The following is a 21,535-nucleotide window of genomic DNA, read 5'->3' as shown; positions in this document are numbered from 1 at the left end:
TAGCTATTATTGTCGTTATTGATGTCGTTGTTGTTGGATAGGACAGAGAAATGGAGAGAGGAGGGGAAGACAGAGAGAGGGGGAGAGAAAGATAGACACCTGCAGACCTGCTTCACCGCCTGTGAAGCGACTCCCCTGCAGGTGGGGAGCCGGGGGCTCGAACCGGGATCCTTAACGCAGGTCCTTGCGCTTTGCACCACCTGCGCTTAACCGACTGCGCTACCGCCGAACTCCCCAAATTTTCCATTTTTAATAAAAATGTCAATAGGCGCCACGTCTGACTGCACCCTTGGTCACATGGGAGGTGAAGCTAGCTAGCTAGATAGCCAGCCCCGGCAGCCGGATGGATGTAAGAAAGCACTTTATTTCCACTGGGGGCTGGGGTCAGTTTCCCTACAGCTGCTGGGAGGGCCTGAAGATGTAGAGGAAGCGGGCCTTGCGCACAGGCAGCCTGGCCCGCGGGGAGCCCTGGGCGCCCTCCTCCAGGTCCTCGCGGGTGCCCTCGCGGAGCCCGTCCCGGATGGCCTGCAGCCGGTGCCGCCTGTCACTCAGCCACGAGCCGCCCTCCTGGGCCTCGGGCCGGGCCCTCCGCCGCGGCAGCTTCATGATCCAGAAGGCCACCCTTGGGCGCAGCTCCCGCCGGGACGTGTCCTCGTCCTTGGGCTCCGGGACCAGCACCTCCCTCTCTTCTATCCTGGGTACCTGGGGGAGGAGGAGCGAGGCAAGGTGGGCGGCCCACCCCAGGGTGCTCCGTCTCCACTGGCGACTGTCAGTCTCCTCTGCCGCCACCAGGGGGCGCAGTGGGGCAGTTCCCCGCGCTCGCTCTGCCATGGACAAAAAGCCTTTGGGTCTGGGTTGAGGTCGAAGGGCCAGGCGGTGGCCCATCTGGCTACGCGCTCACATGACAGCACCCCGGTTCAAGCCCCCTGCAGGAGGAACGCTTCATGAGTGGTGGAGCAGGGCTGCAGGTGTCTCTCTCCCTCTCTCATTCCTTCTCCCCTCTCAATTTCTCTGTCTCTATCCAATAATAAATTTAAAATAAAAAGATTTTTAAAAATGTAAACAAAATAATAATACTCTGGCCAGGGATGCACACTTCACGATGCTGCATCTCTCTTGATTTCTATTCCTCCTTCCCCATTCAATTTCTCTGTCCTATCAAAAATAGAGAAATAAAGCGGTGGGTAGATAGCATAATGGTTATGCAAAGAGATTCTCATGCCTGAGGCTCCAAAGTTCCAGGTTCAGTCCCTTGTGCCACCATAAACCAGAGCTGATCTGTGCTCTTGGTAAATAAATGAATAAATAAGTAAATACCTGCCAGGAATCATTATGGAGGCATTAAGCCCTGGTATAACCCTGCTAGGGAAAAAAAAAAAAAAGACTTCTATCAGCAGGGAGGTGACCCAGGAGCTAGAGCACTGGGCTTTATAATTATCTGTAAACATTTTATATATATATATAATTTTATAAATATATATATACATTTAAATATATATATATATATATATATATATATATATATAGTGAGAGCAGGGGAGATAGCATAATGGGTCTGCAGATAGACTTTCATGCCTGAGGCTCTGTGGTCCCAGGTTCGATCCCCATACCACCATGAGCAAGAACTGAAGTCTGGTAAAAAAAAAAATCACTATATATATATATATATATATACACACACTGTTCAGCTCTGGCATATGGTGGTGCTGGGAATTTAACCTGGGATTGGAGAGCCTCAGGCATGAAAGTCTTTTTTGCAGAACTCCTGGGTCCCAGACTTTAAATTAAAAGCATGTGCTAGAGTGATGCTCTGATTCTCTTTCCTTCTCTCTCATGTTAATACTTGACTACATCTTGTATTTACAAGCAGTGAAACAATACTGCAGGGGTGTGTCTGCCTCTCTCCCTCCCTCCCTATTATTGGACAGAGAAATTGAGAAAGGAGGGGGAGCTGGAGAGGGAGAGACAGGGAGACACCTGCAGCCCTGTTTCACCATTTGTAAAGTTTCCCCCTGCAGGTGGGAGCCAGGGGCTTGAACCCGGGCTCTTGTGCATTGTAGCATGTGCGGTCAACCAGGTGAGCCACGACCTGGCCCTGGTTCATCCCTTTTGGCTTGGTGGCTGGGCAGTGGCACACCTGGTTGGTCGCACAGTTTACCATGGGCAAGGACCCAGGTTTGAGTCCCCACCCCACCACACACGTGTAGGAGAGAAGCTTCACAGGCAGTGGAGCAGGTCTGTAGGTGTCTCTCTGTCTCTCTCAGGTTATAGTTTTGTCCATGCTGAGTACATTTTAGAGGCTAGTGTCCTGGGTTCATGCGCGCAAGCCCCATCTGTTCCCCCTCTCTCCTCTCAATTTCTCTTGTTCTATTTAGCAAAATAGAAAGGAAAAAAGGGAGCCAGGCGGTAGTGCAGCTGATTAAGCGCACATGGCGCAAAGCACAAGGACAGGCATAAGGATCCTGGTTCGAGCCCCCGGCTCCCCACCTGCTGGGAGTTCGCTTCAAGGAGGTTCTGAAGCAGGTCTGCAGGTGTCTGTCTTTCTCTCCCCCTCTCTGTCTTCCCCTCCTCTCTCCATGTCTCTCTGTCATATCCAACAAAGACGACATCAATAACAACAACAATAATAACCACAACAATAAAAAAACAGGGTAACAAAAGGGAATAATAAATATTAATAAAAAGAAAATTATAAAATGCAAGAAAGGAAAGAAGAGGGAGTCGGGCGGTAGCGCAGTGTAAGCGCACGTGGTGCAAAGCGCAAGGACCAGCTTAAGGAATCTGGTTCGAGCCCCCGGCTCCCCACCTGCAGGGGAGTCGCTTCACAGGCGGTGAAGCAGGTCTGCAGGTGTCTGTCTTTCTCTCCCCCTCTCTGTCTTCCCCTCCTCTCTCCATTTCTCCCTGTCCTATCCAGCAACAACAACATCAATAACAACAATAATAACTACAACAATGAAAAACAACAAGGGCAACAAAAGGGAAAATAAATAACAGAAAGAAAGGAAGAAAGAGGAAGAAATGGCCACTGGGAGTGATGGATTTGTGGTGCCGGCACCAAGCCCCAGCAACAACCTGGTGGTAGGAAAAAAGATTTAAAAAAAAACACTTAAGGGTGGGAGTAGATAGCACAATAGTGATGAGAGACTCTCATGCCTGAGGCTCTGAAGTCTCAGGTTCAATACCCCGCACCTCCATAAACAAGAGTTGAGCAGTGCTCTGGTACAAAATTTTAAAAAAAAATTATTTTAATTGGCAGCAATTAAAACTGAGGGGTTGGATGGCGGTGTACCTGTTACAATGCGCAAGGATCTGGGTTCGAGCTTTGCGAGTGGTGAAGCAGGGCTGCAGGTATCTGTCTCTCTCCCTCTGTCTCCCCTTCCCCCCTTCCCTGTTGATTTCTGGCGGCCTCTATCCAATAAATAAAGATAACAAACACAAAACAACTCAGAGGCTCAGAGAGGTTCATCGGTTCCCTCCCAGAGAGGGAGACTGAGAGTCAGCTTGCTTCCTGCTCCTAGCGAGAGACTTTTTTTTTTTTTTTTTGGGGGGGGGTCAGTTTCTAACCTTCCAGGCAACTTCCCCTTTCCCCTCGGCCGGCTCCAGGGACGCCACCACCTTCTGAGAGATGAGTACCTCTCCTGTCTTGTTGTCAGTCACCTGTGAGGGGAGGAGAGAGAGGCCGCTGGATGTTGCTGATGGTGACAGGAGGATCAGGGAGGAGAGGGGCTGTGGGAGGGACCTCCCGGCGCAGACGGGCACCTTGTCTATCTGGAGGTGGCTGGACACGGTCCTGTTCCCCAGCCTGCGCTCCTGGTCCTCTTCCTGGTGGTAGTTCTTTGGGAGGCTCCGGAAGTCCATGGGGGTTGAGAAGAAGCTGCCTATGCCTCGGAGCAGATCATCCTGCGGCCAGAGGGGAGGGACGGGGGAACAGCTCCAACCTGAGACTTCCCAGAAGTCTGCTGCCCCGCCAGGGTGTCCCGGACGCCCTGCCTCCTGTCCCCGGGTCTCCTCCCCTCTCTTCTGACCCCTCAGTTCTTACCAGGTTACCCTCTGCCCCCTCTGTCTGTTACGATTTTATTCTCTTCTATTTATTTATTGGCTAAAGACAGAAAGAAATCAAGAGGGATGGGGGAAGATAGTGAGGAAGAGAGACAGAGACACACCAGCAGCCGTCCCTCACCAACTGTGAAGCTTTCACCCTGCAGGTGGGGGGGACTGGGGGCTCGAACCCGGGTCCTTGTGCACTAGAATGTATGCACTCAACCACATGTGCCACTGCCTGGTACCCCCTTTTTTTCCTTAAGATTTACTCTTTCCTTTTTAATTTCTTTATTGGGGAAGTAATGTTTTACATTCGACAGTAAATACAATAGTTCGTACATGCATAGCATTTCTCAGTTTTCCACATAACAATACAACCCCCACTAGGTCCTCTGTTCTTTTTTCTTTTCTTTTTTGCCTCCAGGGTTATTGCTGAGGCTCAGCGCACTATGAATTCACTGCTGCTGTAGCCATTTTTATTTTATTTTTTTGGATAGGACAGGAATTGAGAGAGGTGAGGAAGACAGAGAGGGGGAGAGAAAGATAGACACCTGCAGACCTGCTTCACCACTTGTGAAACGACTGCCCTGCAGGTGGGGAGCCGGGGGCTCCACAGGGATCCTTGCACTGGTCCTTGTGCCTCCTATCCTGTGTGCTGCACCCGCTGTGCCACCGCCCGGCCCCTGATTTACCTTTTTTTCTTTTTTTATAATTTTTACTTATTTATTCCCTTTTGTTTTTTATTGTTGTAATTATTGATGTCGTCGTTGTTGGATAGGTCAGAGAGAAATGGAGAGAGGAGGCGAAGACAGAGAGGGGGAGAGAAAGACAGACACCTGCAGACCTGCTTCGCCGCCTGTGAAGGGACTCCCCTGCAGGTGGGGAGCCGGGGGCTCAAACTGGGATCCTTCTGCCGGTCCTTGTGCTTTGCGCCACGTGCGCTTAACCCGCTGCACTGCCGCCGGAGTCTCAATTTACTTATTTTCATGAGAGACACAGAGAGACCAGAGCACTGCTCAGCATGTGAATCTGGTTGTCTACCACCGCACAATTTCCCCTGGTCTCTGTTATGTTTATTTATTTACTTAATTTTATTAAGGTTTATTATTGCGCTCAGCTTTCAGCTTGGAGGAGGCCAAGACACAACTTTCTTTGGCCTCCCTGAATCTGGGCTCCTTGGACACCAGCTGCCACCGCTGCTGTTTGACCCCAAGGAGATCAAAGCGGTACCTGCGATGCACTGGTGGGGAAGTCGGCGCCACGTCTGCCCTGGCCCCCAAGACTGGCCCGTTCGGTGTGTCTCCCGAAAAAGCTGGTGATGATATTGCCAAGTCTACCGGTGATTGGAAGGGTCTGAGGATGACAGTGAAACTGACCATCCAGGACGGGCCCAGAACGAGGTGATGCCACGTTCAATCCCCCACACCACCATAACCCAGAGCTGAACAGTGCTCTGGTAAAAACAAAACAAGACAAAACAAAATGATCATTACTAAGGAAGGGGGCCAGGTGGTGGCACACCTGGTCAAGTGCTCACATTATAGTGCACAAGGACCCAGGTCTGAGTCCCCGGTTCCCACCTGCAGGGGGAAAGCTACACAAGTGGTGAAGCAGGGCTGCAGATGTCTCTCTGTTTCTCTCTCTTTCTCTCTATCTCCCCTTCCCCTCTCAATTTCCCTCTGTCCTATTCAACAACAATGACAGCAATAACAACAATAACAGGGAGTCGGGTGGTAGTGCAGCGGGTTAAGTGCATGTGGTGCAAAGCGCAAGGACCGTTGTAAGGATCCCAGTTCCAGCCCCCGGCTCTCCACCTGCAGGGGTGTCGACTCACAGGTGGTGAAGCAGGTCTGCAGGTGTCTATCTTTCTCTCCCCCTCTCTGTCTTCCCCTGCTCTCTCTCTGTCCTATCCAACAACAATGACAGCAATAATAACTACAACAATAAAACAAGGACAACAAAAGGGAATAAGTATAAAAAACAAACAAAAAAAACAACAATAACAAGGGCAACAAAATGGAAAAAAAGAAGTACAAAGGAAGATGCTTCAGTAAAGGATTATTTGATAGTGTAAAAATTATACTATTATTATTATTATTTGGCTGGGGAGATAGCATAATACTTATGCAAAAAGACTCTCATGCCTGATTCACCAAGGTCGTAAATTCAATCCCTAACACCACCATAAACCAGAGCTGAGAAGTGCTCTAGTCTTTCTGTCTGTATCGCTTTCTCATTAAAATAAGATGAATAGGGAGTCGGGCTGTAGTGCAGCGGGTTAAGCGCAGGTGGCGTAAAGCACAAGGACCGGCATAAGGATCCCGGTTCGAGCCCCTGGCTTCCCACCTGCAGGGGAGTCGCTTCCCAGGCGGTGAAGCAGGTCTGCAGGTGTCTATCTTTCTCTCCTCCTGTCTGTCTTCCCCTCCTCTCTCCATTTCTCTCTGTCCTATCCAACAACGACAACAACAATAATAACTACAACAATAAAACAACAAGGGCAACAAAAGGGAATAAATAAATTAAATAAATATTTATAAAAAAAATAATAATAAGATGAATAGGGCCGGATGGGTGTGTACTTGGTTGAGCATACGTGTTACAATGCACAAGGACTGGGGTTCGAGCCCCTGGTCCCCATCTACAGGGGAAAAGCTTCAGGAGTGGTGAAGCAGAGCTGCAAGCGTCTCTCGCTTTGCTTTCCCTCTCTATCACCCCGGCCCCTTCCATCTCAATTTCTGGCTGTCTCTTCATCCAATAAATAAAGATAATACCAAAAAAAAATTTAAAATAAGAAATAAAGTATTTGTTCAAGTGATGGATCACTACTCTGCAATTTAAGAAGACGAGACTGTGTCCTTAGGGGCAAAAATGGATGGACCTGCAGGTGATTCTGCTTAGTGAGGTAAGGAAGAAGGCGAAAGGCGACTGCCATGGGGTACAGGGAACTCAATTGTCTCTTAAGATGCTGTGAGAGCTGCGGTGGTTATAGTTAGGGGTGTGGAAGGGCACATTACTGTACATCATTAAGAAATCACTAAAAAAGGGGCCGGCGGTGGTGGCGCACCTGGTTGAGCGCACGTGTTATAATAGTACACAAGGACCCAGGTTCGAGCCCCCAGTCCCCACCTGCAGAGGGAATGCTTTGCAAGTAGTGAAGCAGTGTTGCAGGTGTCGCTCTGTCTCTCCCTCTTTATCACCCCCTTCCCTCTCAATTTCTAGCTGCCTCTACTCAGTAAATAAAATAAAGATAAAAAAATAATAAAAAAAAAAAAGAAATCACTAAAAAAAAAAAAAAAAGGAAAAGAAAAAAGATAAGAGGTGAGAGAGATAGGAGGGAAGACACTACATCACCACTCAGGAGCCAAGAGCTCTGCTTCACCATTTATGAAGCTACCCCGCCCCCCATGGTAGAGACTGGGAGCTTGAACCCAGGTCCTTGCTCCTTGTGTGTGGTGATATGTGTGGGGACCAGGGGCTTGAACCCGGGTCCTTCTGCTCATAGTAAGTTTGTTCGCTCAACCAGAACCCCCCCCCCGGCATTTCCACCTCTTAGTCTCCTCCATCGGTCCCCACCCCACTTCTCTGTCCCCCCACCTAACCCCAGCCGGGGCTCACTTTCAGGAAAAGCCGAGTGAAGGTCTGGAACAGGCTTTGGAGGCCGAGGAAACCCGGGGAGCCCTCCAGCTCGGCTTCGCGGAGCGGGATCGCCCCGACGGGGCGCACGGCAGCCCAGGGCAGCAGCAGGAGCAGGGGCAGCGGGAGCCACATGCTGGGGCGAGCGGGGAGGCTGCGGGAGGGCGGGGCTCAGCCACGCCCACCAGGAGACCACGCCCACAGAAGCCACCTCCTCCGGCCACGCCCACGCAAAACCACGCCCCCACCCAGGTCCATTCCCCTTCCCTACCCAGGCCAGCTCCCCTCGGGGCGCCCCATCGCCCCTGTCCAGTCCCACCCACTCCAGCCTGTCAGGACGCCCCTCCTCCCGGGCCGGCCTCGTGGATTCGGCCTCGTCCTGGGATCCCTTCCTCACCTCCGTCCCCATTCATTCCCAGATCCCATTTGCACCTGCTCCCACGCCCCGCCCCTTCCTCCTGGACCCTGCCTTGTTGGCAGACCCACAGGCCGGTTCACTGGATTCTCCTGGACCGCAGCGTCCACGGACAGTTAAAGCCAAACAGCTGCGATCTCGAGCCCCCGCGGGGTACCTGGGGCGTTGGAGGGGGAGCTCCGCGAGCCGCAGCCCCGCCCCGTTTGTCTGACCACGCCCCACAGGTGACATCACCCGAAAGGCGGACCGCGATTGGGCGAGCACGGCCTCTAAGTCAGAGCCACGCCCCTCTCCTTTGTCGGACACGCCCCTGAGGTGAGGGCAGCTGGTTGGGTCAGCGGTCAAAGCCACGTGGTCGTGCCACGCCTCGGCCGCTTGAGCTCGGGGGTGGAGACCCGGCTCCCTTTCCTGGACAGATAGTCACAAACCCTGCACCTTGGGCTGTCTTCTCCAGGTCTTGTCCCCAACGCCCTCAAATCCATTCTCAAGCTTCCTCTGCTGGTGGAAGGTCGGGATCTGCACTGTCCTGCTCTGGGAGTCTACTCCTTAGGTTTATCTGTCTGTCTGTCTATCTTTCTATCTCTTAATAATCGAGAGAACCAGAGCACCATTCTGCCACATGCAATGTTGTGTTTGAGCTCCGGACCTCATGATGGACAGCTTCTTTCTCTTTTCTCCCCGCCCCCGCCCAGCACTCTCAGCTCAGACTAATGGAAGTGTTGGATTAATGGAAGTGTTGCATCATGAACTTGGGACCTTTGGTGCCTCAGGCATGAAAGGTTTTTTTTTTTTTTAATATTTTATTTATTTTTGAGAGAGAGAGAGAAACACCAGAGCACTGGCCAGCTCTGGTTTATGGTAGTGCAGGGGATTGAACCTGGGACTTCAGAGCCTCAGGCATAAGAGTCTCTCTCTTTCTTTTTTTTCCTCCAGGGTTATTGCTGGGGCTCAGTGCCTGCACCACGAATCCACTGCTCCTGGAGGCCATCTTTTCCCTTTTGTTACCCTGGTTGTTTTTATCATTGTGGTTATCATTATCGATGCTATTGATGTCGTTTTTGGACAGGACAGAGAGAAATGGAGAGAGGAGGGGAAAACAGAGAGCAGGAGAGAAAGATAAACATCTGCAGACCTACTTCACCACCTGTGAAGCGAGCCCAGGGGATCAAACCGGGATCCTTAAGCTGGTCCTTGCACTTTGCACCACCCGCGCTTAACCTGCTGCGCTACCACCCGACTCCCATGAAAGTATTTTTACATAACCATATGTTATCTCCCCAGCTCCTTTTACTTTAAAAAAAATGTGTGTGTGTGTGTGTGTGTGTGTGTGTGTGTGTGTGTGTGTGTTAAAACAAGAGCAACAAAAAGGGAAAAAATGGCCTCCAGGAGCAGTGGATTTGTATTGGAGGCACAGAGCCGCAGCGATAACCCTGGAGGCAAATATATATATATATATATGTGATAGGAAAGAGAAAACTGGTGCATGCAATGCTGGAGATCAAACTTGCAACCTCATACTTGAGAATCCAATATTCATTCTTATCCCAGACATCATGAATGAATAAAACTTGTGGCCAAGTAGGTGGCGCTGAGGACAAACTATGGACTCAACCACAGGTTCTAAATTCAATCCCAGCATTCACCTGTGTTGTGATGCTCCGGTTTGCTCTCACACTCTTTCTCATTAATAAACAAATCTTGGGCAGGGAAGACAGCCCAACAAATAAAGTATAATTTGTTTAAATTTATTGGATAGAAAGGGGAGGGCAGGGGTAGATAGCATAATGCTTATGCAAAGAGACTCTCATGCCTGAGGCTCCGAAGTCCCAGGTTCAATCCCCCACACCACCATAAGCCAGAGCAAAGCAGTGCTCTGGTAAAAACAAACAAAAATTCAGAGAAGTGAGTCAGGCAGTAGTGCAGCTGGTTAAGTGCAGGTGAGGCAAAGTGCAAGGACCTGGTAAGGACCCCAGTCGAGCCCCCGGCTCCCCACCTGCAGGGGAGTCGCTTCTCAGGTGGTGAAGCAGGTCTGCAGGTGTCTGTCTTTCTCTTCCCCTCTCTGTCTTCCCCTCCTCTCTCCATTTCTCTCTGTCCTATCCAACAAAGACCACAACAATAACTACAACAATAAAAAAACAAGGACAACAAAAAAAGAATCTTAATATTTAAAAAATTCAGAGAAATAGACAGGGGAGAAGATAGAAACACACCTACATCACTGCTTCTGCAGGGGAAGCCTGGGGACTTGAACCTAGGTCTTTACACACATGTGCTCTCAATCAGGTGTGCCTTTTATTTTTTTTCCTCCAGGGTTATTGCTGGGTTCGGTGCCTGCACCATGAATCTACCGCTCCTGGAGGCCATTTTTTCCCCATTTTGTTGCCCTTGTTGTTGTAGCCTCGTTGTGGTTATTATTATTGCCATCGTTGACATTGTTGTTGGATAGGACAGAGAGAAATGGAGAGAGGAGGGGAAGACAGAGAGGAGGAGAGAAAGATAGACACCAGCAGACCTGCTTCACCGTCTGTGAAGCGACTCCCCTGCAGGTGGGGAGGGGGGGGCGGGGGGGGGGGGCTCGAACGGGATCCTTCTGCCGGTCCCTGCGCTCTGCGCCACCCGCTGCGCCACCGCCCGACCCCCAGGTGTGCCATTTTTAAATAAAATATTTTTAAAAATAAATATTACATATATAAATGTATATACATCACTTAAACTCATAAAAAAAGAAAGGACTCAGGAATCATGATGCTAACACTCTCCTCTCAGGGTCTCCCTGAGATAGCTGCTCCCTCTGGCCCATCAGGGAGTGCGGCCTCAGGCATCTCCACTTCTTCTGGACTCCACGTCCTCTCTCTGCCCAGGACTCAGCTCCCTTGAGATCACAGGAAACAGAATTGCCAGCAATCCAAACTCGCTCCTCAATCCTCAGAAATAAACTTGCAGTTGAACAGAGAACCGTTCTTTTGTCCTTATACATCCCCACATGCACAGCATACAAACAGGCAGCGAGAGGGTGGTCAAAAGTCCGAGTCCCAGCAGACCCTTCTCCTTCAGACTCAGGACTATAGGCCCCCAGCCCCTCCTTTCGCAGACCTAGAGGTCCCCCAGGCCCAGTTTTCTCAGACCCAGGGGGCCCCCCAGGACCTCCACCCTCAAACTTTAAGGTCCCCTTAGGCCCTTTTTTCTCAGACCCAGGGGTCCCCCCGGCCCCTCCTCCCTTAGACCCAGAGGTTCCCCCAGCTCCTCTCCCCTCAGATTCAGTTGGCTATCACCAACTTCCTCGCTCAGACTCAGGAGTTCTTGGGGGGTGTCCCCCAAACCGTCTTCTCTTCCCAGGAACCCAAGCATGAGCACTCCATTTAGACTTGGCTAGGGGAAAAAAAAAAAGCAAAGAAACGAAAGAGAGGAGAGGAGAGGAGAGGAGAGGAGAGGAGAGGAGTGGAGAGAAGAGAAGAGAAGAGAAGAGAAGAGAAGAGAAGAGAAGAGAAGAGAAGAGAAGAGAAGAGAAGAGAAGAGAAGAGAAGAGAAAAGAAAAGAGAAAAGAGCCTCTGCAAAGTGTCAGGGTCGGACCCCTTCCCGTTGTCCGGCGCCGGGCCCGCCCCCCCTCGGTCCCTCCCACTTTTCCCAAACAAAGCTTCCCGCAACTTTGTGGCCGCGCCCCGCCGCCCGCCCGCCCGCCCGCCCGCCCGCGGCTGCCCGGCCCGGCCAGGCCGGGAGGTAGGAAGCGCCCGCGGGACCCGGGGATCCTGCTGTGGGCTGTGTGAGTCGGGGTGCTCGTGGGGGGACCCCGCTTTTGAGCTCGGGGGCGAGTCTGAGTGTGGGGCTGGAACTTTAGGCGGCGGTGGATGGGTGTGAGCTTTTTTTGGGGGGGTTCGGGAAGGTTGATGCGCCCCCTGGAGAAGAAGAGGTGACTTTGGGGGTGCAGGTCTGCGGCACTGAGGACTGGGAGGGAGCAAGCACCCCAGGGTGGGCTTCCGACCGAACTGGCTGCTGGGGGTCATTTGTTGGGCACCTGGCCCCTTTCGGGGAGGGACGCCCCCCGGGGGTGGGGGCGAGCCGGGGGGGCCTTTCTGGGGTCTTCATTCGGTTCTCTTCGAGGTCTGGGGCGGGACCTGCTCTCCCTCTGCTCCTCTGTCCCTTTGTCTGACCACATGGGGGAGAGCTGGGTTGGCTTTGGGGCCCCCGGGGTGGGGGGGGCTGTCCCGAGGCTGCTCCACCCAGCTGGGCCCGGGGTCTTTGTCTGGTCGGGGGCGCAGGTCGGGGTCGGGGCCTGGATCCCCGGGGTGCTGGGGGGCCGCGGTGGAGGCGGGATCGGCTGTGTTGGAAAAGTTTCCCCGCTCCCGGCCTCCGGAAAGTCACTGGAACTTGAGTTGGAGCCGAGCCCGCGGCGCCGGGGGGAGGGGGAGGGGAGGGAGGGGGAGGGGAGCGCTCTCGCCGGCCGGCCCCTCCCCCGACGGGGGTTGTGGGAAGCTGGGGGAGGGGACGCCTGGGCCCTTTGTTCTGGCTCTCCGAAGGCAGGGCGCCCCTGCCCCCCAGCCCGTGCTTCGGTGGGTCTCTACTGGGGCTTCTGCCCGTCCCTCTCTCTGTCCATGTCTCTACAAGTCCCCCCGCCCCGTGTCTATCCCCCATCTCTCTGGATCTCTCCCCCCAGTCGCTGTCCCCCACCCTCTTTTTTTTTTTTGTTAAACCAGAGCACTGCTCAACTCGGGCTTATGGCGGGGGGCTTGAACCTGGGACCTCAGAGTCTCAGGCATCGGAGTCTCTGTATAACCATTATGCTGTCTACTCCTGCCCTCCCTCTCTCTCTTTGGGTTTATGTTCTGTCTCTTTGGGTCTCTCCCCTTCTCTCTCTCTCTTTGGGTCTCTGTCCTCCTCTGTCTTTCCCCCTGTCTCTCTAGGTCTCTGCCCCCCTGTCTCTCTGGATCTCTTGTCTTCCCCCCGGGTTCATGCCCCCCTGTTTGCTCTCTGTGCCCCCATTGTCCCTCTGCCTGGCCGGGGCCTGTGCTCCCCCCCCACCCCCCACAGCTGCTGCTCACATCCGAGCACCTGTTCTTGCTGTGGAATTGAGATCTCGACTGTCCCTCTTCCCATGCTTGTCTTCTTCAAAACCAACTTCATACCCAAAGATTTAGCCCCTGTGGGCCTTGAGCATTAATCTCTGGGCCCTTCAAGACTTGGTCACAGCCCAGACCCTTCTGGCAACTCCCAGATCTCTCACACCTTCAGCTTCCTGTGAATCTGGCCCAGGAGTCCAGGCCCCCTGCCCCTCCTCTCTCACAAGGAAGGGCAGCCCCGTCTCCCTCACACCAGGGGCCGCCAGTCCCTCCTTCCTCACACTGGGCCCCCCAGTGCCTCCTCCCTCACACTCAGGGGTCCCCTAGCCCCTACCCCCAACTCGGTTGTCATAATCTAGACCACTCCAACCCTTCCAACCTTGCGCTCCCTCTGGGCAGGTCAGGGGAACCTTGCTCTGTGTTCCTCCAGGCCCAGATGGGGGAACCCCGGACTGGGGCCCCCCTGGACGATGGCAGCGGCTGGACAGGCAGTGAGGAAGGAAGTGAGGAGGGCACCGGTGGCAGCGAGGGGGCCGGGGGAGATGGGGGCCCAGATGCGGAGGGCGTGTGGAGTCCAGACATCGAGCAGAGCTTCCAGGAGGCCTTGGCCATATACCCGCCCTGCGGCCGCCGCAAAATCATCCTGTCTGATGAAGGCAAGATGTACGGTGAGTGAGTGCACCTCCGTGCTCTGCACCCACAAGGGGGTGACTCAGGTTTGATCCTGGCCTCCGCTGCACTAGCAGAAGCTTCGGTGTGTGGTGTCTCTCCCTCTTGTCTGTAAAAATCATTCTTGTGCGGGGCTGGGCGGTAGCACAGCAGTTTAAGCACACGTGGTGTGAAGCTCAAGGACCAGAGTAAGGATCCTGGTTTGAACCCTGCTCCCCACCTGCAGGGAGGGTCACTTCACCAGCGGTGAGGCAGGTCTGCAGATGTCTTTCTCTCCCCCTCTCTGTCTGCCCCTCCTCTCTCCATGTCTCTCTGTCCTATCCAACAACAGTGACATCAGTAACAACAATAACTACAACAATGATAAACCAACAAGGGCAACAAAAGGGGAACAAATAGCCTTCAGGAGCAGTGGACCGGGCTCCAGCAATAAACCTGGAGGCAAATAATAATAATAATAACAACAACAACAACAACAATGGTAATTCTTGTGGTCCGGGAGGTGGCGCAGTGGATAAAGCATTGGATTCTCAATCTTGAGGTCCTGAGTTCAGTCCCTGGCAGCACATGCGATGTCTAGTTCTCTCTCTCATGAATAAATAAACTTTAAAAAAATAATACTTCTCAATATTTACACAGCTGTAAACACTGTGGAAAAAATGTGTCCTGGTGCCACAATGATATTTTTTAAAGATTTTATTTATTTATTTATTTATTTATTAATGAGAAAGATAGGAGGAGAGAGAGAGAGAGAGGACCAAACATCACTCTGGTACATGTGCTGCTGGGGATTGAACTGAGGACCTCATGCTTGAGAGTCTAGTGCCCTCCTGGACCACCCACAGTGATTTAAATTTTTTTTATTATCTTTATTGGATAGATGCAGCCAGAATCAAGAGAGTAGGGGGTGATAGAGAGGGAGAGAAACAGAGAGACACCTGCAGCCCTGCTTTACAACTCACCAGGCTTTCCTCCTGAAGGTGGGGACTGGTGCTTGAACCTGGGTCCTCGCACATTGTGAATGTGCGCTCAGCCCGGAGCGCCACCACCACCCAATCCTTGCGCCTCAGTGATTAATTTATTATTTATATTACTGGATAGAGACAGAAATTGAGAGGGGGAGAGAATGAGAGGCAGAGAGATACTGTAGCCCTTCTTTACCACTTGTGAAGCTTTCCCCTTGCAGATGGGGACCAGAGGCTTGAACCCGGGTCCTTGTGCATTGTAGTGTGTGCGCTTAACCAGGTGCGCCACTGCCTGGCTCCAGGCCGCAGTGTTTTAGACGGGAGCTCTAGCCTTCCCCTCTGCTGCGGTGAGCAAACTGCAGAGAGATGTGCCTGGGGTCACACAGCCCATAAAGGCAGCTGGGATTTGTCTCTTGTCTTTCCTTTGGCCCCGGGTCCCAGCACATGTGCAGTTCTGCTGCTCCTTGTGGACTGAAGTTTATTTCTTATTATTTTTTAAATCTTATGTATTTATTATTGGGTAGAGACAGAAATTGAGGTGGGGAGACTGAGATAGGGAAAGAGACAGATGCCTGCAGCACTGATTCACCACTCAAGAAGCTTCCCCCTGCCCGGCGGGGTGGGGGGGGGACCAGGGGCTTGAACCCAGGTCCTTCCTTGCACACTGTTATGTGTGCTTAACCAGATGCGCCACTGCCTGGCCCCTTACTTTATTTATTTATTTTTGCCACCAGGGTTATCACGGGGGCTCAGTGCCTGTATTACTCCACTGTTCCTGGTGCCCATTTCTGTTTTCATATAGACAGAAGTTGAGATGGGAAGGGACGACTGAGACACAGATGCATTCACCTCTCATGAACTCCCCACTCCCCCCACCCCCTTGCAGGTTGGGACTGGGGCCTTGAACCTGGGTCCCTGTGCATGGTAGTGTGTGCCCTCTACAGGGTGTGCTACCATCCAGTTCCATATGTTTACTTCAAAAAAAGATTGATTATGGTTGGGGAGGTAGCATAGTGGTTATGCAAACAGACTCTGAGGCTTGAGGCCCTGAGGTCCCAAGTTCAGTCCCCCACACCACCATAAGCCAGAGTTTAGCAGTGCTGGGTGTGGGGGGTTCAAGTCCTTAGTCTCCACCTGCAAAGGGAAAGCTTCATGGGCAGTGAAGCAGGCCTGCAGGTGTCTCTCTTTTTCCCTCCCTGTCTCTTACTTCTCTCTCAATTTCTGTCTGTTAAGTAAGTAAATAAAATACAAAAAAAAAAAAAAAAAGGGAGTCGGGTGGTGGCGCAGCGGGTTAAGCGCACGTGGCACAAAGCGCAAGGACCGGCATAAGGATCCCGGTTCGAGCCCCCGGCTCCCCACCTGCAGGGGAGTCGCTTCACAGGCGGTGAAGCAGGTCTGCAGGTGTCTGTCTTTCTCTCCCCCTCTCTGTCTTTCCCCCTTTCCATTTCTCTCTGTCCTATCCAACAACGACAACATCAATAACAACAACAATAAAACTACAAGGGCAAAAAAAGGAAATAAATAAATACATAAATATTTTTTTAAAATTTTTAAAAAAGAAAAGATGCATTGTGGTCTGGGAGATGGCGCAGTGATAAAGCTTTGGACTCAAGCATGAGGTCCCGAGTTCCATCTCTGGCAGCACATGTGCCAGGGTGATGTCTGGTTCTTTCTCCTCCTATCTTTCTCACAAATAAATAAAATCTTTAAAAAAAAAAAAAGATTGATTAGCACAAAAGAGGGAAGAGAGAGAGAGGCACTCAGGCACATGCAATGCCAGGGATCGAACTCAGAACCTCATGCTTTCAAGTCTAGCACTCTAGTCGCTGCTTGTAAGTAAATACTTTTGTTTATTGAGTTGTTGAGAGAGAGACAGACAGACAGACGGGGGGAGGAACAAGAGCATCACTCCGGTATGTGTGGTGTGGGGGTCAAACCGGGAGCGTGCAAGCCCTCTGCTCTACCGGCTCAGCTGTCTCCCTACTTCTGGCTTTGGGACTTGAACCCAGCTGCCTGGCTCACAGGCTGAGGGTCTTAACTCTTTGCCCTCAAGGAGACCCACAGTCCAGCAGGCCCCAGGTGACTGGCACCTCCTTCCACGGTGCCCTCGCCGTGGGGAAGTTCTGCTGAGTGTCCTGCCCTCTTCCTGCTCTAGGTCGGAATGAGCTGATCGCACGTTACATCAAACTGAGGACCGGGAAGACGCGGACTCGGAAGCAGGTCTGGGGCCAGTGTGCGGGCCCCTGTGCGGGCGGGGCAGGTCCAGGGTCACAGCCGAGGAGGAGCCGTTGTGTGTACATGGTCTTTCTTGGCCGCTCCCCCCATGCGTGGTGAACAGTGTTAGAACCAGAAGAGGGAAGCGGGAGGGGAGGGTTGGGTAGGGTGGGGTGGAGATAGCATAATGGTTCTGCAAAGAGACTCAAATGTCTGAGGCCCTTGAGGTCCCAGGTTCAATCCCCAGTACCATAGGGAAAAAAGCACAGAAGACAGGTGACCTGGGTTTGCTGGGTTTGGGGGAGCCGAGCTGTATGAGCAGTGAGAGGGTGGATCTTGTTTTGAGCTCCGTGGCTGGCAGTTCCTTGGAAAGAGGGCCTGGCATTGGGTGTGAGGAGCCAGAGGCTGTGGGCTGAATGTGCTGCTTTCTCTCCCACTCTCCAGGTCTCTAGTCACATCCAGGTCTTGGCCCGAAGGAAATCGAGAGAAATCCAGTCCAAGCTCAAGGTAGGGGCCCCGGTAGATTCCTTCAGACCAGGGGCAGAGGCCTAGATAGAGGGAGGCAGTGTCTTCCGAGAGATGGAGAGAGACAAGAGACAGAGAGAGAGAGAGAAATGACTGAGACTTCAGGTGGGGGAGGTACAGAGATTCAGAGTGTGAACAGAGACCCACAGCAAGGGGGACAGAATTCCTTTAGGACAAGCAAGAAGAAAATAGTGAAAATCGTGTATGGGGCCTGTCCCCTGGCTTCTGCCCTGCGTCCCTGTCACTCCCCTTTCTGTCCCCTCTGGTGTCCTTGTCAGCTGTTCCCTCTCATGGCACAGGAATCTCTTCATCTCCGGCTTCCTTTCTTGTTTCTTGGCCCCTGTGCGTCCTGTCTGCTCTGTCTGCCCCCAGGTCTGCATTTTTATTTTATTTTATGGCCACGAGGATTATCACTGGTACACAGCTCTCAGTAGCCAGCTCCCCTTTTTTCTTTCTATTTTACTAGACAGAACAAAGAAATTGAGGGGAGGGGAGATAGAGAGAAAAAGAGACAACTGCAGACCTGCCTCACCGCTTGTGAAGTGTCTCCCCTGCAGGTGGGGAGCGGGGCCTTGAACCTGCGTCCTTGCACATGGTAATCCGTGTGCCACCGACCGGCCCCCTGCTCTGGGAGGTTTCACACCCACTTTCTCCTCTCTATTCTCTGAGCTTCCTATTCCTCCTTGTCTGGAGACCCTCACCTTCCCTTCTGGATGTGAGGCCTTTCCTCACTGGATTTCGGGACCATCACTTCCTGTTCTCTTTTGTGCCTGGAATCCTCGTTTCCTGTCACTCTACATCCAAAGGCCTTCCCAGCTGGTCTTTCTGTGATGGTTTCTCCCTCTCTCTAGCAAGAGCTAGGAAGTATTCCCGCCTATGCCCTCTGGGGCTGCAATTCTCATTTCCTGTTGCCTACTTGTCCAGAAAGCCTGCACTTCCTGCCCTTGCTTGACCTGGAAGCCCTTCTCACTGTCTTTTATTCTGGGCCTGCAAACCTTTTCCCCCCTCAGGGCCTGGCTGAGTCCACTCCCCTGTTCCATCTTCACCCCTGCTCAGCTCATGGGGGCTGGGTCTGGGCTGGGCTGGCAGGTGTGCGTGTGCGTGTGTATGTAGAAAGTTTGGGGGAGTCCAGGCCTCACTTCCTGTCGTGTTTTCTCTCCTTTGGCACCCTCCCCCACCCCCACGGGCAGGCCCTGAATGTGGTAAGTGTCCCTGCCTGTCCCCCCAGAGGGAGTCCCCCCGTCACCCCCACCCATGGTCTTACCTCCCCAGCTCCTGTGTCTCCCCACACTTGCCCCCCCCCCCCAGGACCTCCCCACTGACACCCGCCTCCTGCTTTTCCTCCAGGACCAGGTCTCCAAGGACAAGGCTTTCCAGACAATGGCCACCATGTCCTCAGCCCAGCTCATCTCGGCTCCTTCGCTCCAGGCCAAACTGGCACCCGCCGGTCCTCAGGTGGGCTGTGTTGGGGACCCTGGAGCTGGGGACTGGAGAGGGGGAGGGACCCTGGCTTCAACAGATACTCTGACTGACTCAGCTCTCTGTTTGCTCCAGGCCTCTGAGCTCTTCCAGTTCTGGTCGGGGGGCTCGGGCCCCCCTTGGAATGTTCCAGAGTGAGTACTTTCTCTTTTGTCTCAGTCCCTGTGCCCCACCTCTGCGCATCTGCTTTCTGCTCCCCGACTTCCGATTCTTAAATCGTAGGTTCTGGAGCCGGACTGTGTGGAGTTGGAGCCCGGCAGGGAGGCTGAGGTCATGTCCCCAGGGTGGGGACAAGGGCTGAGCTGGGATGCTGAGGAGGAGACAGGAGTGAGGAGGTGGTGTGGGCTGGGGAGGAAGCAGAAGGTCTCGGGGGGGACAGAGGAGATGGCTCACCCGGGGGAGCGTGTCCCTCATTTGTGAGGTCCTGACTGGAGTCCAAGCACTTCAGGGTGGCACCAGGGCACACTCTGTGGGTGATGGCGGAGTGGTGCTGTGGTCTCTTCTCTCTCTTTTTGAATTTATTGTATAGAGACAGTCAAAAATCGAGAAAGAAGGGGGAGACAGAGAGGAAGACAGGCAGACACCTGCAGCCCTGCTTCACCGCTTGCAAAATGGTGAAGCACTTCCCCTTCAGTTGAGGACTGGGGGCTCAAACCTGGGTCCTTGTGCAGTGTATTGTGTGTGCCTAACCAGGTGTGCCACTGCCCATCCCCTCTCCCCTCTCCCCTCTCTCTGAAACAAAGAAGGGGGGAAAATAGTCCAACTGGTAGAGCACAGGACTTGCACACCTGACATTCCTGATTTGATCCCAACTGCCACTTGTATCAGAGTAGTGTTCTGACCTCCCTTTCTCTCTCTCTCTTTTTATTTATTTATTTTTTAATTTTTTAAAAAATATATTTATTTTATTTATTTATTCCCTTTTGCTGCCCTTGTTGCCTTGTTGTTTTATTGTTGTAGTTATTATTGTTGTTGTCGTTGTTGGATAGGACAGAGAGAAATGGAGAGAGGAGGAGAGAAAGACAGACACCTGCAGACCTGCTTCACCACCTGTGAAGCGACTCCCCTGCAGGTGGGGAGCCGGGTTCGAACTGGGATCCTTATGCCGGTCCTTGTGCTTTGCGCCACCTGCGCTTAACCCGCTGCGCTACAGCCCGACTCCTTTTTTTTTTTTTTTAAAGATTTTATTTATGAGAAAGATAGGAGGAGAGAGAAAGAACCAGATACCACTCTGGCACATGTGCTGTCGGGGATCTAACTCGGGACCTCAATGCTTGAGAGTCCAAAGCCCTATCACTGTGCCACCTCCTGGACCTCTCTATCTCTCTCTCTCTTCCTGTGTATTTATCACTGCCTGCGAGCTGGAGCAGTGGCTAAAGCTCTGGACTCTCAAACACTAGGTCTCGAGTTCAGTCCCAGCATCTTATGTGCCAGTGTGATGTTCTGGTTCTCTCTGCTCACCTCTCTCTCTGATTCACAAATAACTGAGTTTTTACAAACGAATGAACACAAATCTTAAAAAAAAAAAAAGGGGGAGGAGTGGGTATGTGTGGGGGGTGCTGATGGCATACCCAGTAGAGTACATATACACACACTTTTTTTTTTGCCTCCATGGTTACTGCTGGGGCTTGGTGCCTGCACTATGAATCCACTGCTCGAGAAGCCATTTTTTCCCCTTTTGTTGCCCTTGTTTATCGTTGTTGGCTAGGACAGAGAGGGGGAGAGAAAGACAGACACCTGCAGACCTGCTTCACCACCTGTGAAGCGACCCCCATGCAGGTGGGGAGCCGGGGGGCTCGAACTGGGATCTTTACCCTGTCCTTGCGCTTTGCGCCACGTGCACTTAACCTGCTGCGCTTCTGCCCAAACTGCATGTACACATATTTTTATCGTGTGTGAAGACCTGGGTTCAGGCCCCTGGTCCCCACCTGCAGGGTGGACACCTCATGAATGGTGAAATAGTGCTGGTGTCTTTTTCTTTCCCTTTCTATTACTCTGTCTTAATTAATTAATTAATTAATTAATTAATTAATTAATTAATTGTTTTCCCTTTTGTTGCCCTTGTTGTTTTTCATTGTTGTTGTAGTTATTGTTGTTGTTATTGATGTCGTCCTTATTGGATAGGACAGAGAGAAATGGAGAGAGTAGGGGAAGACAGACAGGGGGAGAGAAAGACAGACACCTGCAGACCTGCTTCACCGCCTGTGAAGCGACTCCCCTGCAGGTGGGGAGCCGGGGGCTCGAACCGGGATCCTTATGCCGGTCCCTGCGCTTTGCGCCACGTGCGCTTAACCCGCTGCGCTCCCGCCCGATTTCCTCTCTATCTTTATTTTTAAAATATTTTTTAAATAATCTTTATTTATTTATTGGATAGGGACAGCCAGAACTCAAGAGTGAAGGGCAATATAGAGAGGGAGTCACCTGCAGACCTGCTTCACCGCCTGTGAAGCTTTCTCCCCCTGCAGGTAGAGACTGGGGGCTTGAACCCCGGTCCTTGGACATTATAATTGTGCACTCAGCCAGGTGTGCCACCACCCAGT

The 21,535-nt window shown here is 52.3% G+C and overlaps 2 protein-coding genes across 12 annotated transcripts in view; one reads left to right on the top strand and one right to left on the bottom strand.

Annotated features, from left to right (window-relative positions):
- Positions 1-350: 350 nt before the first annotated feature.
- Positions 351-8,274, bottom strand: DKKL1 (dickkopf like acrosomal protein 1). 2 transcript variants are annotated; one of them, XM_060174668.1, is made up of 6 exons: positions 8,107-8,274; positions 7,657-7,828; positions 5,272-5,394; positions 3,760-3,900; positions 3,565-3,657; positions 351-702 (listed from the first exon to the last, which is right to left on the bottom strand). In XM_060174668.1, the coding sequence occupies exons 2-6, from the start codon at positions 7,807-7,809 to the stop codon at positions 394-396; spliced, it is 819 nt and encodes a 272-aa protein (XP_060030651.1). In that variant the 5' UTR covers positions 7,810-7,828; positions 8,107-8,274; the 3' UTR covers positions 351-393. The 2 variants fall into 2 exon arrangements, with proteins under 2 accessions (XP_060030651.1, XP_007536046.2); XM_007535984.2 differs by lacking the exon at positions 5,272-5,394.
- A 3,467-nt stretch (positions 8,275-11,741) lies between these two features.
- The window catches only part of TEAD2 (TEA domain transcription factor 2), a 25,733-nt gene continuing 15,939 nt past the window's right edge, over positions 11,742-21,535 (top strand). For 7 of the 10 annotated variants that reach the window (XR_009545277.1, XM_060174551.1, XM_060174530.1 and 4 more), the window contains exons 1-6: positions 11,742-11,849; positions 13,574-13,811; positions 16,933-16,997; positions 17,436-17,510; positions 18,864-18,971; positions 19,071-19,129. Coding sequence is in view for 9 of the 10 variants with exons in the window: in XM_060174551.1 (XP_060030534.1) it covers positions 13,580-13,811; positions 16,933-16,997; positions 17,436-17,510; positions 18,864-18,971; positions 19,071-19,129 (539 nt within the window). In the remaining variant the exon portion in view is untranslated. Of the gene's footprint in view, positions 11,850-13,542; positions 13,812-16,932; positions 16,998-17,435; positions 17,511-18,863; positions 18,972-19,070; positions 19,130-21,535 lie in introns of all 10 variants that reach the window. The other 3 variants (XM_060174521.1, XM_060174546.1, XM_060174502.1) reach the window with 2 other exon arrangements.

The sequence above is a fragment of the Erinaceus europaeus genome, chromosome 2, assembly GCF_950295315.1.
Source record: "Erinaceus europaeus chromosome 2, mEriEur2.1, whole genome shotgun sequence".
NCBI classification, from domain to species: Eukaryota; Metazoa; Chordata; class Mammalia; order Eulipotyphla; family Erinaceidae; genus Erinaceus; species Erinaceus europaeus.
Note: the sequence above shows the minus strand (reverse complement) of the source record. Positions and strands in the feature narration are given on the sequence as shown.

What these genes read in the sequence shown, in the direction of transcription:
- DKKL1 (XM_060174668.1), bottom strand. Translation starts at nt 7,809, where the DNA reads ATGTGGCTCCCGCTGCCCCTGCTCCTGCTGCTGCCCTGGGCTGCCGTG. An exon ending in TCCCCACCAGTGCATCGCAG is followed by an intron (nt 3,901 to 5,271) that starts GTACCGCTTTGA and finishes CTCTGGCCGCAG; the next exon opens with GATGATCTGCTCCGAGGCAT. An exon ending in GCCACCTCCAGATAGACAAG is followed by an intron (nt 3,658 to 3,759) that starts GTGCCCGTCTGC and finishes CTCCCCTCACAG; the next exon opens with GTGACTGACAACAAGACAGG.